Below are 12,447 nucleotides of genomic sequence, written 5' to 3'. Positions count from 1 at the left end.
TGACCCCTGACCGTAAGGTCACTGACCTGAATGACCTTCATTATAGCGGCAGGACTCAAAAGTGGACAGCGTGTAGAATAACAATTTTTTTTTTTTTTGGTGGGGTACTGTGCGGAGAAATATTGTATTAATGACGAGACGTTAATGTCTGTTTTTTGTGTTGTCTCTCCCGCTGACTTGTGTATTACATTAACGAGCCATTTACTGATTGACTGAGAGCCTCTCTACGTGAGTCCTTTTAATCTTCACTCATATGAAATGTTTGATTTCACTGCAGGAGTCAAATCTGCGGGTGGGCTATGGCTTCTTGCAGTAATTGAATAGCAGTACAAATAAATCTGTTTGTTTTTTGCTGTTTACAAATGGAGACTTGTTTGTAAATTCTAATTAATGACAATTCATTGGGCAGGCCCCTCCCATGCCAACACCCACCCCCCACCACCCCCAGCCCCTCCCTACGCCCACACCACTGCCACTGCCCCATTAAACACAAAAAAACAAGCTGAACTTTTCGAAGAGAGAGAAACTGACACCCTTCACACACCTGTCAGTATTTTCAAACTGTAAGTCAGTAGCCTGGGCTGTTCCATACTGTAACCACATGGAGTCAGTGTGGAGTCTAGACCACAATATACTGACTAAACCATTAATCTCAGTCAGTATACCTTACACTGAGACTGCCCCCAGCCCCCTCAGAAAACCTGAGAACCAATATCTCTTTCAGTGCTTGTTTACAAACACACATGGGCAGAGCAGCCATTCAGATCCACAAGGACAGATTCTGTTTACAGTAACTGAGTTAAACGATTATAAAGTTACGTGTTAACAATGGTTTGATATTTGATTTGATCCGATTAAGTCGCCAATTCACTCCTTGTTTATTTTTCATGCATCTGTAATGTACATTTTTTAGATATTCATGTCTTCATTTCTCTTGTCATTAGTCCATATCTGATAACATAGTTCATAAAGACTTGGATTTCCAGTTTGTACTTTATGTAACATCTTAAGTGAAATCAAATGAGTCAAATAACACCAAGCAGATCGTGGGGGGGGGGGGGGGGGGGGTACAGCTGTTTACTCCCAAAAAAAAGTTGTTTCCTTTCGCTGATTCACAGTAAGAGAATGCAACATTAATAACTGACAAATGGCATTTGTATCGATTTATAATAGGATTGTGTGGCAGAGAGAGATCTACTGAAAAGAAAAGAAAAGAAAAGAAAAGAAAAGAAAAGCTTTGCTGAAAAAAAGGGGGCATGAGTTTCTGTGAGTTTCTGTGTGTCGTTGCCCTCCCTAAGGTTGTCCTTCCCCGTACAGAAACCTCACAGTCCAGCACATAGTGGCGCCCCAGTAAAAGATGATGTTTCTTACCACAAAGAAGGGTGGACAAGCATTATGGGCACTGGAGAAAAGGCTGCAGTTTGGCCAGGAAAGAAAAAAAAGCATGTATATTATCAGGCTCTGCTCTCTCTAAAACAGCTCGCCCTGTGAAACCGTACAGAGAGTCAGATGAATAGCAATAAGCCTTAACATTCACAGCAGAGAGGTGATCCCCTGTGACTCCTCAGATGGGTGTGGGGGGGGGGGGTGTTGTGTTCTGGCTTTTCTACACAAAGACACATTGTGAGAAGACAGCCCACTGTCCTCTCTCATTATCTAAACAGAGAGTGTAGGCTAAACCCCTGCTAAGACCTGGCCAGAGCGCTTGCTTTTCAGACCCTGTAGGTCCAGCTGGAAATTTGTACTGGCTCCAAAAACTCCTCTCAGGAAATGACATTTCCTACGTACTTTTCTCTTGGAAAGGGGAGTGATTAAGGGAGAGAGAACGAGAGAGAGAGAGAAAGAGGGAGAGAGAGAGTAGGGGGGGTAGTTTCTAACTAGGAACAGAGCATTCACTGTTCCATATTACGCACACACAGTCAGTGAGAGAGTGAAAGGGAGTGAAAAAAGGAGAGAGAACTCCTGGGGACTCCTTTCTTTTTCTTGTTGTTTAGCTGGGTTTATGGAGCCTGCGGGTCTGCAAAATGAAACTGTCCTCTGTTGTGATAGTTTTCCTGATTAGGGCTTTTATTGGAGGTAAGCCTGTTTGTTTACATTTTGCCCATTTTGATGCAAAAAAAAAAAAAGAGAAAGAATCCTTTAAACTAACATTTAAGGAGGCAAAGCGATCGGGTTGAGCAGTGGTGGGTGGAGAAAAAGTTGACTGCAGGAGTTTGTAAAGTTTGGAGAAGTTTACAGCTTGAGGATCGTGGGATGCATCATTGTGAATGTTCAAACTATTTTGCGCTCAATTCAGAAACATGCAATATATGTAGTTTAAAGAAATACGTGGACTTCAGTGCCAAAATCTTTTGTTTAACTGTTTTTGCTTTAAATTTTTCAATACCAAAACTCCAAAGAATAACTTAACACTCTCTAACACCCCTGTTTCGTTGAACTATTCCCGTTCTATTGATTTTAATTTTTCAAAACTTCACCATTTTGAGAATGTAAACCTAAAAACACATTCATCTATTTCAAAATTAAGGAGCTGCTCAAATAACATTCTCTGTTCATTTTAAGAATCCTATTACTGAGCTATTCATTGAGTTTTCATCACTATAAACAGTTTTGTTTTGTTTTTAATTGACTTAACTAACTTGTTTTTACCTTGCCGTTCATGTTTTACATTCAGATGGCTCTTTGCACATGAGGTCGTTATGACATCGCATACAGAGCCTGGGCTGACCCTTTTGGGGGCTCAGTTAATTGGAAAGAAACAAAAATAAGAGATACACACACACGCTACAGCTGGTTACAATCCTTCTATCCTGTTCCTCTCTCCCTTTTCTGGGCTGACAGAACAGACAAATGTTTTCCACCTGTAGTCTCTCTGTTTGCCTGGGCAGGCGGAGTCTCAGAGCTGGCCACAGATTTTTATGCCCCTTGGCAGTGGTGGACACGAGCCAGAGTTTGAGAAATTTGTCGAGGACAGCTCAAAAAACATCCTACGCGGTTTACTTTTCTTTTTCGGGTGGATAAACGCATCATTCCAGAAACCACAAACATAACACGGCTTTCTGGAATCTTTCTCGAACAGAGAATGAAAAAGAAAAAAAAAAAGCAGTTTGAATCACTTCTGATGTTTAGACCAAAAGCTTTGAGGACTCCACACTGATGTTTTTATAAAATCTACAAATCGGGGAATAGAATCCGGTAACATAAGGAAACAATTTTCTGTTAAACTTAAGCTCATTCGACAGCCACTCTCACTGATCCTGATAAGAGGTCAAAAGGTGATGGACTAGATAATGGCGCCGTGATTTCTCTGATTGTGTCTCTGTGTCATGTTTTGCTCGCAGAGGTGAGCATTGCTCTGAATGTGACGGTGACCCCGGGGCCGGTCAGCGTGTGCACAGAGGGCGACAACATCACCCTGTCCTGCTTGGTCTCTCAGAAGAAACGAATGAGCAGCGTGCTGGTCCTGCGTTGGCTCTTCTCTCAAGGCCCTGACGTGGAACACCTCCTGGTCAAAATCAACGTGAAGAGGGCCAAGTACTACGGAAACTACAGCAGACGCTTCCCGCAGCCTAAATTTCACCTGACAGAGGAGAAAAAAGAGAAGGTCTACAACCTGCTCATTCTGAACGTGTCCAAGGAAGACAGAGGCAACTACACCTGCAGGGTGCAGGAGATTAGGAGGTACCACAACCGCTGGAGGGCCTCTTCAAATGGCACGGGGAGAGTGGAGCTGAAAGGTAACTATGGCGACAAATCACTGGGTGTCATATTTTAAACTTATTGCACGTTGACGCCAGTCAGCGGAGGAGTTGCTTCCGCTAAAAGGACGATTGTATTTAGACAGTCCAACGGACATTTAAGCGGTTATGTACTCTTCCATTGTGGCGTGTCACTGGCAGAGAAAATGTGGTGTGGTAGAGCATTAAGAGGGAGGTTTGGAATGTGGGTCATAGCCAGAGAGTTCCCCGCACTTCAGACGTTTCCTCTGCCTCACTAAAACAGTGTTTGTACAGCAGTGGGTCAGCCGTTTTTTCTTCCCCCTAAGATTAGTGTTATTGCTGTAGCAACAAACGTGTTTAGGAACACAAACACACAAGCACACAAGCACACAAGCACACAAACACACAAACACACAAGCACACAAGCACACAAACACACAAGCACACAAGCACACAAACACACAAGCACACAAGCACACAAACACACAAGCACACAAGCACACAAGCACACAAGCACACAAACACACAAGCACACAAGCACACAAACACACAAGCACACAAACACACAAGCACACAAACACACAAACACACAAACACACAAGCACACAAGCACACAAGCCGGTGTAGCACGTTTAAGCGTGTAGCGGCTTGTTTGGCACGTCATCTGCATTGATTTAAACCTTCAAAGTTAAATCAAAAATACACTCGACTTGGCTAAGTCTGATGAAGTGAAATTAAAGCCAGACTTTTTCTCAGTGCTCCAGTTTTTTTTTTTCTTTCTTTTTTTTTTTTTTTCTTTTTTACATTTTTAAACTCGTCCGTTAGCTCCAGTAAATGTTTAAGGATATTAGCCCCACCCTTAATGCACATATCCAGATTTCTAGCGTAAAGGTAGCATAGCGCCAACACAAACACGCTACGAGGCTGTGAATGTGTGGAACCTGGACCTGCCGTGGTAACAAAGCAGGGAGGCTTGGCAGGGATGCAACTGAAAACATTTACATTGGCTGGACGAGGGCTTTTCTTCAGACTATCGGACAGCGAGAGGTCCCATGCAATCCCAGCGTACATAAGATCAATCATTTGGTTGATGAAAAGCAAATTAATTAAACTCCTGGGAATAAGGGAGAACAGTCAGTACTTATTGTTCATTACAAAACCCCCTTTTTGTTAAAGAGTCGATTCGAATGAAAAAAAAAAGAGCTTTTGATAAGTTGTTGTTTTTTTTTTTATGTTTGCTTAATTTTTCATTTCTTTCATTTGGACTAACGGTAAGGCCTGACGGATATTTCTCAATGAGAAATCGTTACGTTGACAATGCAATCAAAGTGCTGGAAGAGACCTGGGCCTGAGGAGAAAATGCTATCTGAAAATGCAACGTTTTAACCGTCCCTGTTTTAGAAGAGGAATAGTTAGAGGAACAATGAGAGCGTCAAGCAGTTTTTTCCTTTCGTTGCTGTCGACTTGGTTGTTTTGTACAATGCAGGCTTTTGTTGTGGAATCTTTTTCAGTGGATCTCTGAGGGAGACTTGGAGGCAAGCATGTCATATGGCTTTTAAAGGATGTGGTTTTGGTGTAAACTACGCGAGATTGGTGAAGGAGTGAGACGGCCACAGACAGGCCCATGTGTTGCTCAGTTCTGCAAGTCAAACAAAGAGAAACTGGAGCGAGTTGGTAAACAAACAAACAAAAAAAAAGGCGGGGTGGGGGGTGGGGTGGGGGGGTGGGGGGGAGAAAGGCGAAAGGCAATAAAGGAAGGAAATGAAGACCAGGATTCTCCCCAGACTGGGGAATTTGGGTTGTGAAGGATACAGCAGAACAACAGGAGCCAGCGTAGATACCGCATAAAGATAAAGAGTAAAGGGAAAAGACCCCTCAGATCACAGATGGTCCACTTCAACCACAACCACTGCCTGCTTGGTCGCTGGCTCAGCCAACAACTGACTTCACGCTTTCTCGGAAACAAGGGCTCAGAAACAAGCAGTTGTTCTCTCTCTCTCTGTCTCTCTCTTTCTCTCTCTCTCTCTTTCTGTCTCTCCTTTTCTCTCTCTGTCTCTCTCTGTCTCTCTCTTCCCCTCTCTCTCTCTATCTCTCTCTTCCCCTCTCTCTCTCTATCTCTCTCTTCCCCTCTCTCTCCCTCTCTCTCTCTCTCCCTTCCACTTTCTTCTAATATGGCATCAAAAAGACAGAACCAAGCCACTCTTTCAGAGAGTGCCCTTTTTTTTATTCCCCTCTCCTTTTATGCAGAGTTATCGGAAAAAAAGGACTGCGTAAGGCATCCACTCCGGCGCTGGTTTAGAAAGAACGGGAGTGTAAGCTTCAAACAAAATAGAAATCACATGTGGAGAGTTCCATACCTGGTGAGAGTAGAGTCTCGCCCCTCTTATTACGGGGCAGTCTGTTCTCCATCACAGACAAAGACACTGCTAATGAAGACCATACAGCCCTGCAGGCTGAGATGTGCACCTAGCTCCATTAGAGCCCAGACTGGGGTAAAGAGGTGATAAAAACGGAGGGTGCTTCTGTAATAAAAGCTTTAATATGCTTGGGCATGAAGGCCCCTGCACAGGAGAGACCTCTCTTTCTCAGTGCCCACTGGGACCTCATCTGTGAAACCTTCTACTTGCGTAAGATTTAAGGCAGATTTAAACAACAACAACAACAAAAAAAGAACAGAACTTGAACAAAAAAAAACTATATATACATGTATTGGTAAGACATGAAGATATGAAGATGGAAAAGAGCCCTCCTTCTGTCACCTTCAGATCTGCAGTTCTGTTTTCGATCATGTGGAATCAAAGGTGAAGTTGAGCCTTTTTGCTCCAAACACGATCGGGTCGACCAGCGCCCTCACCATCTGCTAACTGTTTGCTCTGACCTTTGTGAAAACATCTCGCCGGCTGAGAAACGAGTTCATGTCAGCTTTAATGGACAACGTCTCCGACAATCAGGCTACGAAATCTAAACCAAGGCACATGATATCCCATCCAATTCCCCAAAATAAACTGAGCAAAAATCTTTTTTTTTCTCTCTCTCTCTCTCTCTCTCTCTCTCTTTCTTTTACTAGCTTGATTTCACAGTTAACCTCAAAATTCCCAATCAAAATGATATTTCAATTAAATCCCAGTTGTCAAATATTGACTTTGGGTTGAAAGTGCTTTGAAAACACACCTGAATACTGACTATCTCTGGCCTGTCCTTGTATACTTCACAAAGTGGCTTTAATGTATTATGGGCTGTTCATGAGCCTCTCTGCGATTTAGATTGATTAAAGCCCCGCTCTCAGGGGCAAAGGCTAAGTGTGTGGAAAGCCCTGCACCAAAGCTTTACTCTAACAGAGTCTAAATGCCCTTGGCTGCTCTTATTGAAGCCTCATCAAGCACAATCCACCGCCAGAGCTGTGCTGAATACAAAGCAAAGAGCAGAAAAAAAAAACATTTTTTAAAGGAGTTTTTTAAAAGGTTTGATTGTGTGAGAAGACCACATGCTTCACAAACACAAGTGTTCACCCAATGAAACATTTCCAACATCCCAAAGGACTTAAGTCTTCTATACATCAGTTGAATATCGAGCACATCCAAAGCTGGAGTGGAAAACTAGAAGATCTAACGCAACAGTTTTTTTTTTTTAAAAAAAAAGGTTTACTGAACATGTGGGTCCAGTACAATAGAGCCAAAAAGAAATATTTGTCGGAGTAGACCTGTATGCATGATTGGTTATTTAAAGTTAAATGTTAAATAGAAGCGAACTGCACATGTTATAGGGGGGGGATAGAAATTTTTGACCTTTGAAGGTCAAATGAGGGTCAGGGTAGAAATGCCAGGCAGTAAAATCTGACCTCTGTCCTTTGAGTCTCTTTGACACTCTCGAACTCCATTGCTAGCATAAACATATTACCTTCTCCCCACTTTCTCACCACATCAGATCAGATCAACCTTTTTAAGGGAAAAGCATTGGAAATGTTTTGCTCTAATGTTTTGTTGTTGTTTTTGTTGTTGCTGAGTTTCGTAATGGTGGCATCACGTTTGGGCATTAGCCTTAATTCCATTCTTTGTCCTTTCAGTTCACCACTTACCAGTCACTGACAGTTCTGATGGAATCTGGCGTTTGTTTCAAGGTATGGTTTCCGCCGATCTCTCTCTCTCTCTCTCCCTCTCCCTCTCTCTCTCTCTCTCTCTCTCTCTCTGAGCAGATCCCTTAGCATCGCCTTTGACTGGAATAAACTACGTTCTCTGAACGTCTGGGAACATTTCCACTGTCTTTGAGACATCGTGGCTGAAACTAATTTGTAGATCTTGGACTGCACTTCAGATAAGCAGAGCACTAAACAGCTCTTGGCCTGTGTTGTAAACCACCTCCTTAGTTGTTTTTTTTTTTTGGGGGGGGGGGGGGGGGGGGGGGGGGTTCCTGGGGAACAGACCACACAACAGGGCTCGGCTCTGCATTCACAACTGCAGCTCTTGTTTGACCGATTTCTCCAGGCAGTTTTATTCCGCAAAGGTCCATCCCCACCCATAGTAACATCAAAGCATCCACTTCATCAGAGATTCTGTGTCATTCCCCGGTGCCTGCAACACACACACAGCGTATGACGGAGAGGGAAAAGAGAGCGTCGACTTTTGTGTGTTTTTAACGTCCCATTAGAGACTAAGAGTAAAACAAATCTTTGTGTAGTGTTTCGTAAAGATCTGGAGGGGTAAGAAGTAGTTCTATCATTATCAAAAAATCATGTTAAAAAATTCTGCTCCCATGCTCTCCACTTAATGCACGTCTGTGTTCGGCGCATTACGTAAACAGATGAGATCAATGTTGGCCATGTTCTGAGTGACTAAATGTCATTTTGGTGGGAACATGTACCACAGATATGTAGGGAGAACATGAAAAGGGAGAACAGTGAGCAAGTCGCAGGCTGATTGAGAAAAGATTTGTATTAGAGTTCTAGTCACTGTGCCAGCTCAGGGTCTTGTTTACAGTTGGCTCTGCTGTGTCTTCTGCTCAGATCTGTACCTGTGCGCCGTGCTGATTTGTTCGATTGGGCTCATTTGTATTTTCCTGTTCACCGTGGTCATTGCGTGTCAAAGCATTCAACGCAAACACAGACAGAGAGGTAAGGACAGCGACTCCCTCTGACTCAATCTCAAATGTCATATTCTTTTCATTTTGTTCATATTTCTTTTTTTTTTCTTTTTTTTTTAGAACTATTTGATATCAGCCTCAGTGATCTAAAGATTAAAATCTCATAGACATGTATGATTTTTGACAAGGATGACTGACAGTTATAACAGTTTTTTTTAATTATTATTATTTAAAATTTTCTTTAATTTTTTTTTTCTTTTCTTTCTTTGTTCTTGTAGCCAGTTATTATTTGGTGAAGTGTCCTGAGAACAGGTAAGACTCTTTGACACTTTTCCTTATCAAAAACATTCAAACTCAGACTTTTGACAATATAGGCCATTGATAATGTTCAGAAAGAAAACATTCATGTGAAACTGATCACAGAAGCCTGTATGACTTCTCCTATAACAGCTTGCCCCGCATTCACAGGATACACCAAAAGACCGACAATAAAAAGACAAATCGCCTTATGCCTTATCTCTGTTTGTCCTACAATTGTTTAACGCCAGTTAAAGATCAAATGCGACAGCACAGGAGCAGAGGCACCTCTAAAAATAAATATGTTTTGTTTAGGAGACACAGTGGTGTAGAATGTCTTAAGACTTCTTACAGCAGCGCTGAATTCATGAGTAAGTAGAGCTACGTCATGTCAATGAATCCATCTTTATCTAAATGCAGTTCAGGGGAGACGGTGACCAGTGTGGTGAGCTCTTCACCTGGAATGCACAGGAAAGAGAAAAGACACAAACACCAGCCTAAACACAGCGTGGATCAACCACCAGAGATACCAGCTAAAGGTGAGAGAGGCGTGGCTTTGAGCACAGCACCAGAGCCTGGAGAGCGACCACGCCCGCCGGACAAATGTCCAATTTCTGCAGACATATCTTACCTTTCTCTCCTCCTCCGTCTTGAAAACATTTGCAGTAACATTTTTTTAATATCATCATATAAAGTTGAATGTAAGTCAGAAAGTCCAACGCGCGATTTATTTTCAGTGTCTTGGTAAAACCTCTTGACTGACCTGTGTCACAACATGTAAAGAAGAAAACAGTGACAGATATGAACACAGAAACATCTTGTGTCTTTCCATTCTACATCTTGAATGGGTTTATGTTCTTCCAACAATATCCTTTACTGGACATCTGGTTTCATCCATTACCACGTGACGATATTCATCTCCTCTGTATTATCACTGAACAACAGAAAGACTTTGTTAAATGAATTCAGAGTGACGAAGTTTTGAAACTTCAACAAAATAAGACATGTTTTATTTATTTGCTTTTTTCTTGCTTATGTTTTGGACAGCACCCATCGCAGATAAACCGCGTAAGCCCAAACTTTTAAAGACACAGCCAAGAAAGGTGACCGCGGTAAGAATTCCTCTTTTGGTTTATCTCATCTTTTTGTGACAATGACTATCTCTCTTAGAACAAAAAAAAATAAATAAAGGAATAGTTAGAACACATAGCTAATCAACAAACAATAACAAAGTTGCTTAATTACATCATATGATACCTTTCTATGCTGTTCATTTTATTAATCATTTTTATGTGTTTAATCTTTTTCGTTACGTATCGTACAATATTTAGAATTTACAATCCTCTAGTGATTTTCTTCATATTTTCAATTGAATTATTACGAGCAGGAAATATGCAAGAGGGAAATTATAGGATGTTTCTCTGAGTGCTATGCTCGTTGCTAGGTTATTGCCGAAGCTTCTTACGTTTATGAGATTGTTAATTTTATTTAGTTTATTGCTTTCCAAAACACAATTATTTATTTAGCAGGTTAGATCCGTATTGTATTAGTTTACAGTGGAATTGTCCAACAAATGCAGGAAAAAAAATAGAGAAAAAAAATCGCTATTCAACGTTGCATGATCTGTTCACCCATCTCCACAAAACTGTTCGTTGTTATGAGACGGTGGAAGAATCTGATTGGTCAAAGTGCACCTGGTCTGACTTACTCAGGACGAGACAGAACAGAGCGTGTGGATGATGTACTGGCACGAGAAGCCCTTATTAAATTAGTAAGGTTCCCGTGAAGTCTGAGGGGAGCCAGACGTGGACATAGACATGGTATTGAATTTGATGGAGTTGTTTCTGGTACCCGCACGCTATTTCTAGCGATAAACCAAAACAAGAAATTGTTTTGGACAGAGACCAAACTATACCAAAGTAAACAAAGTAACTGCTTGGTCATCCATGCTAAACACACACACACACACACACACACATGAGAATTCATGAAAATTCATGAAAAAGATGGAGAGTTTGACATGAGTGTTGAAATCATATATGCATATGAATATAAACATAGATTCTATTAAGAATGAATAAAAGAAGAATGAATTAAATAGTTGCTGTATTTTCATACTGATTTATCCATACATTCCAGAGAATTACTGAATTCTTCATCCAGCGCTGTGCTGATACACAGTTTCCATTTGGTGTGATAAAATGCCTCTTATTCTCCCTCTTCCCTTTCTCTCTCTCTATCCTTTCACTCGCTCTCTTTCTCTCTCTCTCCGCTCCCTGCCCCCTCTCCCTGTTTCTCTTTTTCCCTTTCTCTCTCTGTCTCTCTCTCTCTTTTTGTTTCTCTCTTTCTCTCTCTCTCCTCTCTCTGGCTCTCTCTACCCCGTGCCCTCTCTCTCTCTGTTTCTCTCTCTCCCTTTTCTCCCTGTCTCCCCTTTCACACTCTCTCTCTCTCCCCCCTTTCTCACTCTCTCTCTCTCTCTTTTTGTGTCTCTCTTTCTCTCTCTCTGGCTCTCTCTACCCCGTGCCCCCTCTCTCTGTTTCTCTCTCTCCCTTTTCCCTCTGTCTCCCCTTTCTCACTCTCTCTCTCTCTTTATGTGTGTGTCTCTCTCTCTCTCCAGCCCCGGGTGGTGGAGGACAGCTTGACATATGCAGAGCTGGAGCTCGTCAGGCCAAAGCCTGAGACTAAAGCCTGTTGCACAGGGACTGTGTATGCCCAGATCCTCTTCTTAGATAAGAAAGTGTAAAAAAACACTGCACCAGGACTGTATCATACCAAAACTATTTATATGTCTTTGTTTCTATGTTCTCTGTGTGGTTCGCGTGTGCTTCTGTCTCATTTTACCTGTTTGTCAGAACAAATGTGTGTTTTTTCCTACTTTTACCATTAATCACTGTTCCTGTGAAACTTGTGGTCGTTTCTGTTTATTTGTTGTTGTTGTTGTTGTTTTTTTTCTCTCAATACAACGAAAAGAGTAAATGGCCAATTACTGTTGGATTTAACTGTTTATGCATAATTCTAACTCTGCACTTTTGTAAAAAAAAAAACCCAAAACAAAATACATCTAACATATTTACTTTGTAATGTGACAATAAAGACTTCGTTTTCAATTTCCGCAATTCAGTAATATCATCTGAGGAATTGCTACAACGTTGTAGATACGTTGTATAGAAGTTGTTATGACTGTATATAACTGTGTAAATTCATTTGCGACACAATGAAGGGACTGACTTCCTCTCTTCACAGGACTGAGCATCAAAAGGGGGAGAAAAGAGTGAGTGAAGGGATAAATAAAAAAGAAACTTATGAAAGACAGTCCAATGCCGCTGGGAAATAAGAGAGAGAGAGAGAGAGAGAG

At 41.7% G+C, this 12,447-nt stretch overlaps 1 protein-coding gene across 1 annotated transcript; it reads left to right on the top strand.

Moving 5' to 3' along the window:
* Positions 1–2,000: 2,000 nt before the first annotated feature.
* vstm4a (V-set and transmembrane domain containing 4a) lies at positions 2,001–11,835 on the top strand. Its single transcript, XM_030772703.1, has 8 exons — positions 2,001–2,076; positions 3,342–3,737; positions 7,783–7,836; positions 8,719–8,826; positions 9,074–9,107; positions 9,513–9,631; positions 10,140–10,204; positions 11,710–11,835. Exons 1-8 carry the CDS (start codon positions 2,025–2,027, stop codon positions 11,833–11,835), a joined length of 954 nt encoding a protein of 317 aa, XP_030628563.1. The 5' UTR covers positions 2,001–2,024.
* The last annotated feature ends 612 nt before the right edge of the window (positions 11,836–12,447 follow it).

The sequence above is a fragment of the Chanos chanos genome, chromosome 4 (genome assembly GCF_902362185.1).
Source record: "Chanos chanos chromosome 4, fChaCha1.1, whole genome shotgun sequence".
Lineage (NCBI taxonomy): Eukaryota > Metazoa > Chordata > Actinopteri > Gonorynchiformes > Chanidae > Chanos > Chanos chanos.
This window is presented reverse-complemented; position numbering and strand designations above follow the sequence as displayed.